This window comes from Leucoraja erinacea, chromosome 23 (genome assembly GCF_028641065.1).
Source record: "Leucoraja erinacea ecotype New England chromosome 23, Leri_hhj_1, whole genome shotgun sequence".
Lineage (NCBI taxonomy): Eukaryota > Metazoa > Chordata > Chondrichthyes > Rajiformes > Rajidae > Leucoraja > Leucoraja erinaceus.
Window position 1 is genome coordinate 8470692 of NC_073399.1, and position 17856 is coordinate 8488547.

Below are 17856 nucleotides of genomic sequence, written 5' to 3' on the forward strand. Positions count from 1 at the left end.
TCAGAAAAGGGCGGGTCGAATTTACCCCTTATGGCCGGGGCTCTGAAACTCTTTGGAGAATATAGACAGGTGATGTTTTGGGTCAGTCCGAACAAGATTCCTGCATTTTGTGCATTTTTTTTACTCCAGTGCTTTGTGCATTTTTCCCCCCTCAACAGATTGTTTGGTACTTAAAGGTTGTTGAGTACTATTTGTTCCCCTGAAAGCACTGAGGAAATGAACAATTGGTGCCTCATCTTCATGCCGATGTGTGTGCCCGCATGGTGTGTGTCCCCAAATGATTGAGTCCCGGTGTCACCCCAGGGCAAGCCTGGCTTCTGGGCGACTAGCATGAGCAGCAAGGAAAGTGGACACTGATACTTGTAAGTAGGGCTGATACTTGCCCTATTTGCTGCCTGACAGCTAGGGGTCACCTCCACCTTTACGTCCAAGTTGGAAAAATAAGCGGAGACAGAATCCAAAACTATAAATATATAATACACCTCCAAAATGTTGAGCTACAACCTTCATAATTACAATGAACAACTCCAAACAGCACTTGGATATGATTACAGATGCTGGAAACACGCTGACCAATTTTATTTCTGCTGAGATCCAAGGAAGCTGGATCCACAGTGCCCGTCACGCAGTAGTTGGACTTTATGGTCCCTCTTTTTGTTAAATCTTCTCACGTAGCTGCTGCTCTTCACCAGACCATCTCCAGGCTTGAGTCTCCCAGAGGCACGTTCTTGCACCCACATGGGCAGTGGGTATCTTCTGTGATATATCAAACCCATCATGATGTATCTACCACCTGAATTGATACAGAAAAAACATGAACAAAATATTGGAATCTTGCCCAGATTTTTCTCGTCCCCTCCCCGTAGTCCCCTTGGTCTTCTCTCTCCCATCAGCGGATCCACCATGCCTTATCTGAAAGACAGAACATGCATGGGAAACTGTGGGACCAAGTCTAATGACATTGCCAATCAATAGCAAATTAGGGAAAGATCTTGCTTGATGGTTATTGCTGAAATAGAGAGAGACAGAGAATGGAGCAACTGGGCTTGTACATTCTGGAGTTTAGAAGAATGAGAGGAGATCTCATTGAAACGTATACGATTGTTAAGGGCTTGGACGCGCTAGAGGCAGGAAACGTGTTCCCGATGTTGGGGGAGTCCAGAACCAGGGGCCACAGTTTAAGAATAAGGAGTAAGCCATTTAGAACAGAGACAAGGAAACACTTTTTCTCACAGAGAGTGGTGAGTCTGTGGAATTCTCTGCCACAGAGGGCGGTGGAGGCAGGTTCTCTGGATGCTTTCAAGAGAGAGGTAGATAGGGCTCTTAAAAATAGCGGTCAGGGGATATGGGGAGAAGGTAGGAACAGGGTACTGATTGGGGATGATCAGCCATGATCACATTGAATGGCGGTGCTGCCTTGAAGGGCCAAATGGCCTACTCCTGCACCTATTGTCTATTGACAGCCTAAATTAGTTTCATATAGCAATTCTGTTTACAACATAGAAACTCTCATACATGTGGCATTGAACTGGGGGGCAGAGAGCTGAATGATGGGGCACAAAACAGCCCCCCGCCCCCCAGACCCCTGCTCTATGTGTGTTAAAATTATGCAGAAGAACCTAACTCACCAAATTTCAAGTCTGGACAAAGTCTTCTACAGTTGAATGTATCAATCACAAGAATGTGTACTTTGAAGAAGAATCCATCAGGTGTGACATACAGACGACCCATGCGGTAGAATCCATCACTGTCCACCAGTAATGTCACCATTTGTAGCCCTTTGTCGAGGGTTGCTATATCATGGACAATGCCATTGATTGCTGTTGAAAGACATTTAAATGACAGTAAATGTATTGCACCATTTCCTTTTCAGTCCTCCGATCCAGTAACAGGAAATCACAGCAGCATATTTCCTTTCAAAGTCCAGCAGGGATGGCTGAAGCTGAAATTCCACTAGAAAATGTTATTATTTGAAAAAGAAAATAAACCATGGTTTTTCCCACCAAGAGAGTTCAATGTCATCTTGTGCAGCCAGAGAAGATGCAACATTAGGATGAAAATACAGGAAACGTACAAAGCCACATTTACCCCAGGATGTGAACCCATGCAAATGGATCGTTATCCATGAGATACAAGGAACTGCACACGCTGGTTTGCAAAAAAACCACTGAAGTAACTCTGCAGATCAGGCAGCGTCTCTGGAGAACATACACGCAACATTTCGGGTTGGGACTCTTCTTCAGTCTAATTCTCAGTCAAGTTTGGAAAAGGGGAAGTACAACGGGATCTGGGGGTCCTTGTTCATCTATGAAAGTAAGCATGCAGGTACAGCAGGCAGTGAAGAAAGCGAATGGCATGTTGGCCTTTATAACAAGAGGAATCGAATATAGGAGCAAAGAGGTCCTTCTGCAGTTGTACAGAGCCCTAGTGAGACCACACCTGGAGTATTGTGTGCAGTTTTGGTCCCCTAATTTGAGGAAGGACATTCTTGCTATTGAGGGAGTGCAGCGTAGGTTTACAAGGTTAATTACCGGGATGGCGGGACTGTCAAATGCTGAGAGAATGGAGCCACTGGGCTTGTACACTCTTCTGTTTAGAAGGATGAGAGGGCATCTCATTGAAACATATAAGATTGTTACGGGTTTGGACACGCTAGAGGCAGGAAACATGTTCCCGATGTTGGGGGAGTCCAGAACCAGGGGCCACAGTTTAAGAATAAGGAGTAAGCCATTTAGAACGGAGACGAGGAAACAATTTTTCTCACAGAGGGTTCTGAGTGTGGAATTCACTGCCTCGGATGGCAATGGAGGCAGGTTCTCTGGATGCTTTCAAGAGAGAGCTAGATGGGGGTTATCAAAATAGCGGGGTCAGGGGATATGGGGAGAAGGCAGGAACTGATTGGGAATGGTCAGGCATGATAACATTGAATGGCGGTGCTGGCTCGAAGGGCCGAATGGCCTACTCCTGCACCTATTGTCTATTGATTCCTCTCTTTGGAGCATGTGCTTCGGAAGGAACTCCTAAACACAAATTATGTATTTGCCCCTTCAGTCTATGTACTAAACCAAGCACTCACAGTGTCTCACATCTTTCATGCATTATTGTGACCTTAATCAATTTCCTCACCAAAAAAAACTTTGTAAACTTTGGTGGCTTGATGGTGGGTGTTGGAAAAAGTGGGACAGGAGAAGGGTTCTATATATTCAGTGTTGTCTTTGTAAAGTAATTAACTTGAACGCTGTCCATTCATCATCTTGGGGTGTACTCAAATATTCATATTGCTACAATTGGGGCTCTCAATTAACTCAACGAGAGCCGTTATAACGAAATAACAGATATCATTTTGGGAGGTATTGGGACGGATGACTAAAGGTTTAGTCAATGACGGGGAGAGGGCTGTTGGGATGGAATTCCAAAGACGGAGTCTGCCAATGATAGACCATTGGTAGTAGATTCCATTGGGGAGTTATCCACAATGGTTCTGATAATGTTTATTCCACAATCTAAATGGAAACAAATGTAATTTTTGGAAGCTTACCACATGTATCTGGCAGGCATGTTTACAACAATCATGACAAAATTTCCAAAAGATTTGCACTGGTTACAGTGAGCTTTGCGCTTGCTTACTGAGGATATGAAAGGCACTCTATAAAAGATAAATCATCTTAATGTGGCAATGAACTAAGCATTCTCTAAGCAGCCACAAAGTCTACATCAAGTGAATGCCTAGTTTGAAAATAAACCTATAAACTCCACAAATCCACACGGTCTGTGAGTAGCTCATAAATTCATAATCCCTCAACCATTTCTCAAATGTGATGTCTGATTAATGACTGAACACACCTTATCCTTGTAGCAATGGGTGTAATTTAACTAGGGAAGAGTCGAGTCAAGAGTGTTTAGCTGTCATATGAACTGGCCATGGAACTATGAAATTCTTACTTGCGGCACACACTTATAAGCTGGTTACTATTTTCCAGAATGCTGTAGGCTCTTTTTTTTACCTACGGACTCTTGATCTAGTTGGGGAGTCTCCCAGTCTTTCTCTACCACAGTAGAGCCAAACAAAGGCAGGTGGGATTACTGTGGTTGGGATATGTTGGTTGGTGTGGGCAAGTTGGGCTGAAGAGCCTGTTTCCACGCTGTATGACTCTATGACACTGATATCAAGTTAACAGGTCAGTAGTTACCTTCTGTCCTCTCTCTTTCATAGTAGGGTCGCACCCTCTCCCAATCAACTGGAATGATGCCAGAACCTACAGCAGTCTAGAAGCTTTGTTTAAGAAGGAACTGCAGATGCTGGAAAAATGAAAGGTATATAAAAATGCTGGAGAAACTCAGCGGGTTCTCCAGCATTGAGACCCTTCTTCAGACTGATTTGGAGGTGGTGGGGGCGGGAAGAAGAAAGGAAGAGGCGGAGACAGTGGGCTGTGGGAAAGCTGGGAAGGGGAGAGGAAAGAGGGAGAAAGCAAGGACCAAAGATCATAGAGCTCTATGATCTTTGGCAAGGACTACCTGTATTCTGCATTCTGGAACCTGGTAACCAGAGTTTACAGACCTGTTATGCTGCTGCAAGTAAGAATTTCCATTGTTTGGTACATATGACAATTAAACACTCTTGACTTGATTCTTCACTAGTTAACTTACACCCATCTTAATACAGCTGTAGAATGAGGTAGCCACAGAGATCTCAAGAGACCAGCAGTCGTCATTTGAAACATAGCAAAGTGACTGGATCATCTGTTTAAGAAAGAACTGTAGATGCTGGAAAATCAAGGGTAGACAAAAATGCTGGAGAAACTCAACGGATGAAGTAGCATCTATGGAGTGAAGGAAATAGGCAACGTTTTGGGCCGAAACCCTTCTTCAGGGTCTGAAGAAGGCTTTCGGCCTGAAACGCTGCTTATTTCCTTCGCTCCATAGATGCTGCCTCACCCGCTGAGTTTCTCCAGCATTTTTGTCTGACTGGATCATCTGATCCTTTCCAGGACACAAAAGCACAAAAGAAGGATCAACAGTTCATTCTGAGGCCAAAGCTGAGGGACATGTCACTGTGCCAGGTTTAACTGTTCCTTCAACATGTCTGATGTAAATGGGACTAGTTATTTGTTAATTGTGGATTAAAAAGAATATCACGCGGGAACACACAAGAAAATAGCACATAAAGTGCTGGAGTAACTCAGCAGGTCAGACAGCATCTCTAGAGAACATGGATAGGTGATGTTTCGGGTCGGGACTCTTCACACTGAAGACTGTTCCGAAACATTGCCTATCCATGTTCTCCAGAGATGCTGCCACAACTGCTCAGTTACTCTGGCACTGTATGTCTTGCTTGGTAAACCAGCATTTGCAGTTCCTCGTGTCTGCAAGAAAATATAAGCAGGGGTAAAGACACTGGAAGTTACGTTTTCACATGAAGTGATAGAATGTTGAGTTTATTCCAGCCTGTAAGAAAAGTGTCATAATCAAAACTGTTTCATGGAATATAAAGATCTCATCTGATATATGGGGCACTCATTTCAGAAAACCATCAGATCGCTGGGGAATCTGATCAGCCATTTGATTAGTCTGAAATTGATATGTCTGAAATTAAAATTGATATTGAAATTAAAAGGCATTATCAAAAATCAATGGAAATGTCAATGTCCTCTTACCAAAATCACTGTTGCAGTAGAACTCTCTCTCATTCTTTTCCTTCCTGCATTCAACTGAACACAACTGTTTGTTGTGATCTGCGAGAAATAATCAGTTTAGTTCACAGCTGGCGACCAGGATACATTCTGAGCAAGTTTTATATGAAATCATAAAAGCAGATTGTTAAACAAAATGTTCTGTTCCTTGCATCGGTGAGGAGGACAAATGTTAACTAACCAGTAGTGACTGGACAGAGTGTAAAACGAAGCAGCAATGGGACGCGACACCTGACGGGCGCTCGCTAATTTAAAGGCCGTGTGAAATTATTTAATTCATTCTGACCCATCACCAACCAGAACGTAGGCAGATGTATGCTGCCCTGTTAAAAGTCAGGCAATAGGAGATCAGAAAAGCAGGGAACCCGTCTGTCTATAAGCAAGGTGTTCCCGGAGCGGAATCCAAGCAGAGAAAACTCCCGTCGAAGATAGACACAAAATGCTGGAGTGTAAAAACTCAGCGGGCCAGGCAGCATCTCTGGCGAGAAGGAATGGGTGACGTTTCAGGTCGAGACCCATTCACCCATTCCTTCACTTCAGAGATGCTGCCTCTGTCCCGCCGTGTTACACTCCAGCATTTTGTATAAACCTTCGGTGTAAACCCGCAGTTATTTCCTACACAAGACTCCCCTCGACTGTTCTGCCTCCGCCTGCTGTTCCCAGCTCCGCCCCGATCATCATCCTCCCCAGTTGGTGCCGGGGGCGACCACAGTTCCCACAACACCAGGGGGCAGAAGGAACAAATGGTCGTCAGAAACCAGCGCCCACATTCCAAGTTGTTCCCACCCCCACCCCCACCCCCACCCCCCCCCCCCCCCCCACCCCCACCATGCTACTTTATCATCGAAGGTGGGGGGGGGGGGGGGGGGGGGGGGGGGGGGATAGAACAGGTTAGTGGGTTGTGGAGCTGCTACTGAAAAAAACAACCAAGTCCAAATCCTCCACCAATTCCTCAACCCATCTGATCTTTATGTGGAGGGACGATAGACTTTACAAAATGCTGGAGTTGCTGGAGTAACTCAACGGCAACAGACAGCATACATCCGGAGAGAACTTTACTAACATCACCTATCTAAAATTACACCCATTAACCTACAAACCAATCAATTGGATCGCACCCGGAGGAAACTCCGCGCAGCGACAGGGAGTCGTTCAGTTGACAGTTCAGACTGACAGCACCCGTGGTCAGGATCGAACCCGGGTCTCTGGTGCTGTGAGGCTGTGACTCTACCGGCTGCGCCACCCCGCGAGTACCCGAGAGGAAGGATATTCATGGTATTGAGTTACCCTCCCTGAGGATGTTGAAGTGATAGAGCAAGCTCATGATGCGACGGCTGGTCTCCGATGGTGAGTTGATGCCATTAATTAACGTGTCGCTCGCCCTGTGACGGGTGGATTTACTCGGCCGGTTCTCCTCGGGGTCCAGACCCGAGCTGGGAACCCCCTCGCCCCGCCTTGCTGCACGATGTGCGTCGCTGAGTTGAAGCTGGAGCTCATGGTTGTCGGGAGGATATATTGAGGAGCCCGAGTGCATAGTCTTGGCCAGAAGGCTGTGGAAGGCGGGAGACCTGTTCAGCTTGGACTTGTCTTCATAGAACGATAGAAGTCCTCGCAGGTCGCTGGGCGACCATCCCTCCGTTACCTTCTGCCTCTCCGAGTTCCCCATCCGAGCTTCCAGGAGCCGCAGCGGCGTGAGGGGGTCCCGGGACCTTGCACCGTTCACCTTGGCCGGGTAATAATAAACCCCCTCCCTCCCGGCCAACGCGCCAGTGGCGGGCGGGTGGGGCTCGGGTGGGCTGCGGTTCTTGTGCTGCAACTTCACCAGCTTGGCCGGATCGTCGAGGGTCCAGGGGAGCAGAGTAGAGGCAGATCTGCCATCGGTCAACTTCCCCAAGTGTGGAGTGAGACCTACACAAAGAAAAGACAGAGGTTGAGAAACTTCCACCCAACATCTACAACCATCTGCCTATCAACTCCACAGAAGGCTGTTAATGGATATTTTGAAGGCAGAGAGATAGATTCTTGATTAGTGCGGGTGTCAGGGGTTACGGAGAGAAGGCATGAGAATGGGGCTGAGAGGAAGAGATAGATCAGCCATGAATGAATGGCGGAGTAAACTTGATGGGCCGGATGGCCTAATTCTTCTGCAATCACTTATGCACTTGTGACCTCCCCCCCCTTTCCCCGCCTTTGTTCACTTATTCCCTGCCAGACTTTGTCCTGCCCCTCCTCTCATCCAGCTCTCTCCCCCACTCCACCCCCTACAATCAGTCTGAAGAAGGGTCCCGGCCTGAAACGTCACCTGTCCATGTTCTCCACAGATGCTGCTGTTATTAGTTATTCCAGCACTTTTGTGTCTATTATTTTTACTAAATTATTTTGTTGTTGGACGGTTGATTTACTGTCTTTACTGAAGAAAAGAGAGAGATTTAAACAAAAAACTGTTATTCACAATAGTCTGTGGCTAGAGTCAGACCAACGCCGCCGCATCCCACCCCCTCTAGCTCCATCCCCAAACCATCCATCTCAATAGACAATAGGTGCAGGAGTAAACTATTCGGCCCTTCGAGCCAGCACCACCATTCAATGTGATCATGGCTGATAATCCCCAATCAGTACCCCGTTCCCGCCTTCTCCCCATATCCCCCGACTCCGCTATTTTTAAGAGCCCTATCTAGCACTCTCTTGAAAGCATCCAGAGAACCTGCCTACTCCGCCCTCTGAGGCAGATAATTCCACAGATTCACCACTCTCTGTGAGAATCTCCATACCCAGCGCGCTCAAAGTCCACGTCCCCCAACCCCTTCTCTGAGCCGACTCACTCTTTCAACACAGTTCCCACCTGCTGTCCTAACACAACGTGCTGGAGTAATCCAGTGGGTCAGGCAACATCTCTGGAGAACATGGGTAGGTGACATTTCAGAGCTGTCGACTTACCTGGACTGTCTTTGGTTGAACTAAGGGATTTATGTGTATTGTGTACTGTTGCGGTTACTAATTTGTTCAATTTCTGTTTATATATTATCCGTGAGTACTGTGTTTACAGGCCAGCTATGCTGATGCAAGTAACAATTTTAATATCCGTTGTCGGTACATATGACAATCAAACACTCTTGACTCTAAACCCTCCATCTCGGTTTCAGGATGTCTTGTGAGATGTGGTGCGATTCTCCGCACCCCTTAAATTATCTGAGCGATGTGTCCAACAGCAGCGACAGTGTCCAGGCTGTTTCATCAGACCGACCCGAAATGTCACCTATTCCTTTCCTCGCCTGACCCGCTGAGTTACTTACTCCAGCACTTTGTGTTCCACGCAAGATTTCAGCATCTGCAGCTCCATGTGTCTCCCACTCCCGGTCCCATCTCTCCTCCATTTATCTGCTATTTTGTTTTTCTTTCCAGGTAATTAATCAATTCCCTCTTGGGAATAACCTTTACATTTGCTATTCTGATCGTAAATTACCGCATTTTTGTTTAAAAGTTGTTGGGGTTTTTTTTACCATTAATCACCAGTATGCTGCATAATACTAATTATCTGGTCAGTGGAAATAACATTTAATGTGGGAAATGTGAACATCTCCAATCTTCTTTAAAACATCTTTACAGTCGCATTTTCTCTTGACCAAGACTTCACTGAAATAGTTTTGCAACAGCACTAGAGTTGCCGGGTTGGACACAAAGTAACACAGTGGGCCAGGCAGCATCTCTGGACAAACAGGATAGGTGACGTTTCGGGTCGGTACCACTTCTTCAGACTGTTTCTAGAGTTCCCGGACTTCATTTTTCTTTCAAATTTAAGTTCAATTTCCCCCCGTGGGGTTTTATCTCGATTTGACAGGATTATTTTAAACTAGTTTACTAACACCATCACGCAAATAACGATTACCACTTCTTCAAAGCAGAGTCGCGCTGGGCAGCCGCATTGCGGGCTCAGTCCTCACCAAATTTCTATCAAAGCATCATTTGTCACTTCTGTTTGATTTGATGTATTCTCAAAAATAAACCCCCTGCAGCACAATGGATAACAATCCGGGGAGAGGACCCCTGTTGTTTCTAGCTCATCCTAAACCACATAACCAGTCTAGTTGTATTGAGATCAACGGTGCCGATAATTCTTGAACCTTGAGACTTTCATAAACCCGCTTGTTTGAGCATCGCATTCGCCAAATTCCCACTGTTGTAACGCTTCGAGCATCTAGTTAGAACGTGTTCCAATTATCAGTCATCCCCAACATAACCGGGGTGTTTATAAATCCACCCAATGTGTCATATTCAACTCCTTTGCTCCACCCGCTGTACTATAGTTTGACTTGATTGTATTTACATATATATGATCTGTTTGGATAGCATGCAAAACAAAGCTTTTCACTGTACTTCGGTAGACATAAACACCCCATAACACATTTTGAAACATCACACGTTTATTTAGTTTGCAGTACCATACTCCTAATATTCCCAAGTTGTTCTTCCTTGCTTACCAGTTTAAAAGAAAGAAAGTTTATTTTTCCTTTGTAGACAAAAGTGCTGGAGAAACTCAGCGGGTGCGGCAGCATCTATGGAGCGAAGGAAATAGGCAACATTTCGGGCCGAAAGCCTTCTTCAGACTTTCCCTTTAACCTGTAACACTCGTCCAAATTGCACAAAAAAACTCCACAGACTGTTTCGAAATTATGCAACTATCTTGCCCCAATTCGCTACAAAGAAAATAAATTCTGAAACATTTTAATGTAAATTCTTAAAATCTTTACACATTTTCAAATACAGAAGAGCTTTTTTGAAATGCCATACGCGTGTTTAGCGTGGAGTTGGATGCAAACAAAATTTCCACTCACCTTTATTTTTTGCATTGATAAATTTAAAAAATACCGCGATCGAGAAGATCTGGATTAGTAACAGTCCGTGCATGATGTAGACTCTGCGGAGGTGGAGAGTGGAGTCCCCTCGTTTTATACTCTTCCTGCGCTATGCTAATCAGGGACAACGCCACAACCCGGGCCAAACTCTCACCAGGATCAGATGTCATTATTTTCCACTTCATAAATAATCTTCGGAGGCAATATGCGAATAATTTATAATTAGAAATCAGTAGGAATTTAAAAATAAAGTGTCAGGAATACGAATGCAGAACTTTTCGTTTCCACATCTTTTCATAAAGGCTGGAGAATGTTATTAATATTAAGAAAAGGTTTCAGAAGTTGCGCTAGGTTCAGTACGCACACAGCTTTAGAAAACAGCGGCATTGCACTATTTCTGCACCAATAATTGTTCGACACTGTTACACATTTATTCCGTTTCATTTTCTCAATTCAATGCCAGTCCAGAAAATTATAATCAACTCAATTTTGGTTAATAGATGCATCAAACTGTTCTGTTATCATCAGTCACAACTATATGATGTTTCAATTGTAAATTAATGAAAGTTTGAATCGGTTTCCTACTCAATTTTATGATTATAGCATGTGAAGAAATACTGATGTCATGTTAAGAACAGCTTCCGTGATTCCTATTATGTGAATGCTAATATCAATGACTATTTCGCTTTGTTAAAACGCCTGATCAGTTCTCAGTATCGCCCTCTGCTGCCAGTTGACTTGAGTCGCCACTAAAACACACCGTCTGAACAGACGGTACCCTCGTTAAGGCGGCACTTATTTCTGGAGCCGGGAGACGGCAGATTCTCCGCTAGCCCAGCACAGGAGAGCCACAAACTGGGACAAACAACTGGACTGTCAAAGTGGGCGAGCGGCACAAAAAGGTGCAACGGTGCGACCCAGATGGGACTCGAACCCACAATCCCCAGCTCCGGAGGCTGATGCCTTATCCATTAGGCCACTGGGTCACCACAGGAACTAGATGGTAGCAGTGTGACATTTACACGTGGCGGCGCGAAAATACATTGTTACTATTCTACTTGGGAGTTACAAAATTATACCCATTGAACGCGGAAGAAGGATAAATAATAATATTGTGCGAATAATTTATATTGGCTCCTGTTGATATAATTTTAACAGAGCATGTGCAGACGACGGTGTGCGTAGACATATATAGGTATGTATTATGAGCAAATATATTTGTTCTACTGTGTAGGAAGGAACTGAAAATGCTGGTTTACACCGAAGATAAACACGAAATGCTGAAGTAACTCAGCGAGACAGGCAGCATCTCCGGAGAGAAGGAATGGGTGGCGTTTCGGGTCGAGAGTCGAGACCCTACTTCAGACCCTTTGTTATACTGCTGCATGTAAGGGTCCCCTCCATACGAAAGGTTATCTATCCATTTTCTTTAGAGAGTGCCTGACCTGCTGAGTTACTTCAGCACTTTGTGTCCTTTTAAGGATTTTATTGTTCAGTTGTCGGTACGTTTGGCAATTAAACACGCTTGACATTAGCTCTTGAAGTGGATTATATAGTCATCGGGCCACATGCACACTGTATAAGAACATAATACATGAAATCAGGAATAGGCCTCTTGAGCCTGAGCCATTATTAGATAAGATCACTGCTGATCTTTTACCATGGTACTATGCACCTTGATTTGCTTTTCCAGCTGCATTCTCGACAGAGCCCCCATATAATTGGAACAAGACATATTTTACTGAAATCCAAGTGCAGTGTAAACATCCATCAATGTTGCTCTTGTTTACACTGAGCATCTGAAACTTTACTGCTCTCTTGGGTAGACGACTCTAATGATTCACTACTCTCTGAGTGCAAAAAAATATTCTCATCCCTGTACCTAATGGCTGACCCTTATTTTGACCCCTGGTTCTAGCAACCCAACCAGGGAAACATCAGATAGACACTAAATGCTGGTGTAACTCAGCAGGACAGGCAGCATCTCTGGAGAGAAGGAATGGGTGACGCTTCTGGTCGAGACTTTTCATCAATTCCTTTCAAGCTTAGTAAGATGTTTGTATGTTTTGTTTCAATTAGATCATCACTCATTATGTCTAATTCTGAATATAAATCCAGCCTGGCTATTCTCACCTACAAGGCAAACACGCCATTTCAGAAATTAATTCAGCACACCTGATTGAGAAATCAGACTGGAACACAATACTACAACTGCAATCTTACCAGCTTCCTACTTAATTGGAGCAAGACATGTCTACTCAAACAAAACACAAAGTACCAGAGGAACTCGGCAGGTCAGACAGTACCTTTGAAGGGAATAGGTGTCTCCGGTCGAGACCCTTCTTTCATTGCAAGATGCACAAACATATATACCTGTACTAGAAAGAACATACATAGGTTCTGGCATGGTTTACAGGGCAGAAAGTACAGCTACCCTACGAGGAACAGAGCGAGGAAGAGTATTCTCAAGTCTTTTAAACCGTTCCATTAACTGATTATCTCTCCATTTCCCCTCCCACGCTTTATGCCCTTTAATATCTATTATCCTCAGCTGTTATAAAAAAAAACTCGGTGAAGCAGCACTTGAAATAGACAATAGACAATAGGCAATAGGTGCAGGAGTAGGCCATTCGGCCCTTTGAGCCAGCACCGCCATTCAATGTGATCATGGCTGATCATCCCCAATCAGTACCCCGTTCCTGCCTTCTCCCCATATTCCCTGACTCCACTGTTTTTAAGAGCCCTATCTAGCTCTCTCTTGAAAGCATCCAGAGAATCTGCCTCCACCGCCCTCTGAGGTGCACAGTTCTGCTCGCCACACGAGTTAAAGGTTGTTATTAAGCTAGAGAAGATGTAGAAAAGATTCACATGAATGTTACTTTAATTCCAGATCTTGCAATGATCTCTGGCAATGACCCATCTCTACCGGGTGAGCTCAATGCCTTTTACGCTCGTTGTGAAGAGTAAAACAAAGTTCCATCTGAGCGCGACTCTCATCCCCCACTGACTCTGTCTCATTCATCTCGGTGGCAGAAGTCAGATTTGCTTTCGTAAGAGTCAACTCCTGGAAAACAGCTTGCTCGGATGGAGTTCCTGATCTGGTTGTGAAATTATGGAAGTATTCTTTAAGGATGCATCTCAGTCTGATGTGGCAAGTACTCAGCTCTTGATCACCTGAACATGCAGAGAGTGATGACACAGCTCAGTCCATCACATTATTTCCTTCCATCAAATCCACCTTCATGGTGCATTACATAGGGAAGACTGGAAGTATTGTCAAGGACTTGTACCCTGGTCATTCCCTTTTCTCTCTCCCGCCTTCTGGGAGAAGATTCAGGAGCTTGAAAGTCTTCATTCCTAATTGCTGGAAAATGCTGGGAACTATAGGCCAGTGAGCTTAACATCGGTAGTCAGAAAGTTACTAGAGAGTATTCTGAGGGGTAGGATATACCGGCATTTGGATGGACAAGAGCTGATTAGGGATAGTCAGCATCGTTTTGGACGTGCGAGGCCGTGACTCACAAATCTGATTGAGTTTTTTTAAGATGTGACCAAAAAGATCAATGAGGGCAGAGCTGTAGATGTAGATATGAACTTTGGTAAAGCATTCTACAAGGTTCCGCATGGTAGGCTGCTCTGGAAGATTAGGTTGCATGGGATCCAAGGAGATATAGCTCGATGGATAGAAAATTGGATTCACAGATGAAAGCATAGGATAATGGTGGAAGGTTGCTTCTCGGACTGGAGGCCTATGACTAGTGGTGTGCCTCACAGTTCGATGCTGGGCCCGTTACAGTTTGTTATCTACATCAATGATTTGGATGAGAACACACATGACAAGATTAGCAAGTGTGCTGATGATACAAAAGTGGGTGGTTTTGCAGAGAGTGAAGATAGTTGTGATAAAAGGTAGTGAGATAAGGTGAGAAGAGGCCAGAGGGAGCAATATAGGTGAAATGAGGGGCGAGGGGGAAGAAGAAAGGGAGAAATGGGTGTGCATCTAGGTGTGGTAGAGGACAGAAAGAAGGGGGGGAGGATTATTTATAGGTTAGTGACCTAAAATTGAAGAATTCAGTGCATATCCGCTGAGTTGCAAGTTACAAGTTTGACTGCAAAGCATAGTCTGAAGAAGGGTCCCAACCCGCAACATCGCCCATCCTTTCTCTCCAGAGATGCTGCCTGACCTGCTGAGTTACTCCAGCACTGTGTGTCTACCAGCATCTGCAGTTCCTTTCTACACACAAACTAAAGCTTTTCAATGTATGTTGGTACACATGATTATAATATAATATAATCAAATGGTCATGTGATAGGAGCAGAATTAGGCCATTCAGCCCATCAAGTCCACGCCATTCAATCATGTCTGATCTATCTCTCCCTCCTGACCCCATTCTCATGCCTTCTACCCTTCATAACCTCTGACATCTGTACTAATTAAGAATCAATCTCTGCCTTAAATATATCCACTGACTTGGCCTCCACAGCCTTCTGTGGCAAAGAATTCCAGAGATTTACCGCCCTCCGTCTAAAGAAATTCCTCCTCATCGCCTTCCTAAAAGAAGTCCTTTAATTAGAAACATAGAAAACAGGTGCAGGAGAAGGGCATTCGGCCCTTCGAGCCAGCACTGCCATTCATTGTGATAATGACTGATCATCCCCAATCAATAACCCGTGCCTGCCTTCTCCCCATATCCCTTGATTCCACTAGCCTCTAGAGCTCTATCTAACTCTCTCTTAAATCCATCTAGTGATTTGACCTCCACTGCCCTCTGTGGCAGGGAATTCCATAAATTCACAACTCTCTGAGTGAAAACGTTTTTTCTCACCTCAGTCTTAAATGGCCTCCCCTTTATTCTAAGACTATGTATCCTGGTTCTGGACTCGCCCAACATTGGGAACATTTTTCCCGCATCTAGCTTGTCCAGTCCTTTTCTGAGGCCCTGACCGCTAGTCCTAGACTCTCCCACTAGTGGAAACATCCTCTCCACATACACATCTGAAGAAGGGTCTTGACCCGAAACGTCACCCATTCCTTCGCTCCAGAGATGCTGCCTGTCCCGCTGAGTTACTCCAGCATTTTGTGTCTACCTTTGGTATAAAGCAGCATCTGCAGTTCTTTCCTACTCTCTATATTCACATTATCCAAGTCTTTCACTATTCTTTGAAAGTGGACCTACGTTTCAATGGGGTCTCCCCTCCTTCTTTGTACACTCCAGCAATGACAGGCCCAGTACTGTCAAACGCATAACATAATAAATAAAGAAATGATAATATGGTAAAATATAATTAATAAAATGTAGCACAATATTTTAAAATATCATACAAATTAATAATATAGCACAATATAATATAGTATTATATAATGTAGTATAATACAACAACATATAACATGTAACACAATACAATAAACTAAACTAACTAACTAAGAATAAGTAGTAAGCCATTTAGAATGGAGATGAGGAAATATTTTTTCACACAGAGGGTTGTGAATCTGTGGAAATTGCCTCAGAAGCCAGTGGAGGCCAATTCTCTGGTTGCTTTCAAGAGAGTGTTAGATAGAGCTCTTAAAGATATGTCAGGGGATATGGGGAGAAGGCAGGAACGGGGTACTGATTGCAGATGATCAGCCATGATCACAGTAAATGGCAGTTGTGGCTCGAAGGGCCGAATGGCCTACTACTGGTGAATCTCTGGAACTCTCTGCCACAGGATATAGTTGAGGCCAGTTCATTGGCTATATTTAGGAGGGAGTTTGATGTGGCCCTTGTGGCTAAAGGGATCAGGGGGTATGGAGAGAAGGCAGGTACAGGATACTGAGTTGGATGATCAGCCATGATTATATTGAATGGTGGTGCAGGCTCGAAGGGCCGAATGGCCTACTCCTGCACCTATTTTCTGTTTCTATGTTTACTGCACACATTGTGTATTGTAAAGCGAAATCTAAACGTAAACTAAGACTAACTAAATAAAACAAACATAGAAACATAGAAATTAGGTGCAGGAGTAGGCCATTCGGCCCTTCGAGCCTCCACCGCCATTCAATATGATCATGGCTGATCATCCAACTCAGTATCCCGTACCTGCCTCTCTCCATACCCCCTGATCCCCTTAGCCACAAGGGCCACATCTAACTCCCTCTTAAATATAGCCAATGAACTGGCCTCAACTACCCTCTGTGGCAGAGAGTTCCAGAGATTCACCACTCTCTGCGTGAAAAAAGTTCTTCTCATCTCGGTTTTAAAGGATTTCCCCTTTATCCTTAAGCTGTGACCCCTTGTCCTGGACTTCCCTAACATAGGGAACAATCTTCCTGCATCTAGCCTGTCCAACCCCTTTGTAAGTTTCTATAAGATCCCCTCTCAATCTTCTAAATTCTAGAGAGTATAAACCAAGTCTATCCAGTATTTCTTCATAAGACAGTCCTAACATCACAGGATTCAGTCTTGTGAACCGTCTCTGCACTCCCTCCATGGCAATAATGTCCTTCCTCAGACTTGGAGACCAAAACTGTACGCAATACTCCAGGTGTGGTCTCACCAAGACCCTGTACAACTGCAGTAGAACCTCTCTGCTCCTATACTCAAATCCTTTTGCAATGAAAGCTAACATACCATTCACTTTCTTTACTGCCTGCTGCACCTGCATGCCTACCTTCAATGACTGGTGTACCATGACACCCAGGTCTCGCTGCATCTCCCCCTCTCCCAATCGGCCACCATTTAGATAATAGTCTGCTTTCCTGTTTTTGCCACCAAAATGGATAACCTCACATTTATCCACATTATACTGCATCTGCCAAACATTTGCCCACTCACCCAGCCTATCCAAGTCACCCTGCAGTCTCCTAGCATCCTCCTCACAGCTAACACTGCCCCCCAGCTTAGTGTCATCCGCAAACTTGGAGATATTGCCTTCAATTCCCTCATCCAGATCATTAATATATATTGTAAATAGCTGGGGTCCCAGTACTGAGCCTTGGGGTACCCCACTAGTCACTGCCTGCCATTGTGAAAAGGACCCGTTTACTCCTACTCTTTGCTTCCTGTTTGCCAGCCAGTTCTCTATCCACATCAATACTGAACCCCCAATGTGGAAAGCCTTCTGGAAGTCCAGATACACCACATCCACTGGTTCTCCCCTATCCACGCTACTAGTTACATCCTCTAACTAGAGGATGTAAACTAAACTAAAACCATCTAAACTAAAACTAACTAAACTAAACTTAATCTATAATTAAACTAAACTAAATCTAGAGATGCTGCCTGACCCGCTGAGTTACTCCAGCATTTTGTGTCTACCAAAGATCCTATACC

At 44.6% G+C, this 17856-nt stretch overlaps 1 protein-coding gene and 1 non-coding gene across 4 annotated transcripts in view; both read right to left on the minus strand.

Annotated features, from left to right (window-relative positions):
• Nucleotides 1-438: 438 nt before the first annotated feature.
• Nucleotides 439-17856, minus strand: part of LOC129708178 (UPF0450 protein C17orf58 homolog) — a 38356-nt gene continuing 20938 nt past the window's right edge. For 2 of the 3 annotated variants that reach the window (XM_055653787.1, XM_055653788.1), the window contains exons 3-6: nt 6978-7598; nt 5655-5732; nt 1629-1820; nt 439-793 (exon numbers count right to left, since the gene is read on the minus strand). In XM_055653787.1, the coding sequence (XP_055509762.1) occupies nt 579-793; nt 1629-1820; nt 5655-5732; nt 6978-7598 (1106 nt within the window). In that variant the 3' untranslated portion in view covers nt 439-578. Of the gene's footprint in view, nt 794-1628; nt 1821-5654; nt 5733-6977; nt 7599-10522; nt 10667-17856 lie in introns of those variants that run through there. The other variant, XM_055653790.1, reaches the window with a different exon arrangement.
• Nucleotides 11457-11529, minus strand: trnar-ccg (transfer RNA arginine (anticodon CCG)). Its single transcript has one exon. It is a non-coding gene; the product is annotated as a tRNA-Arg (tRNA).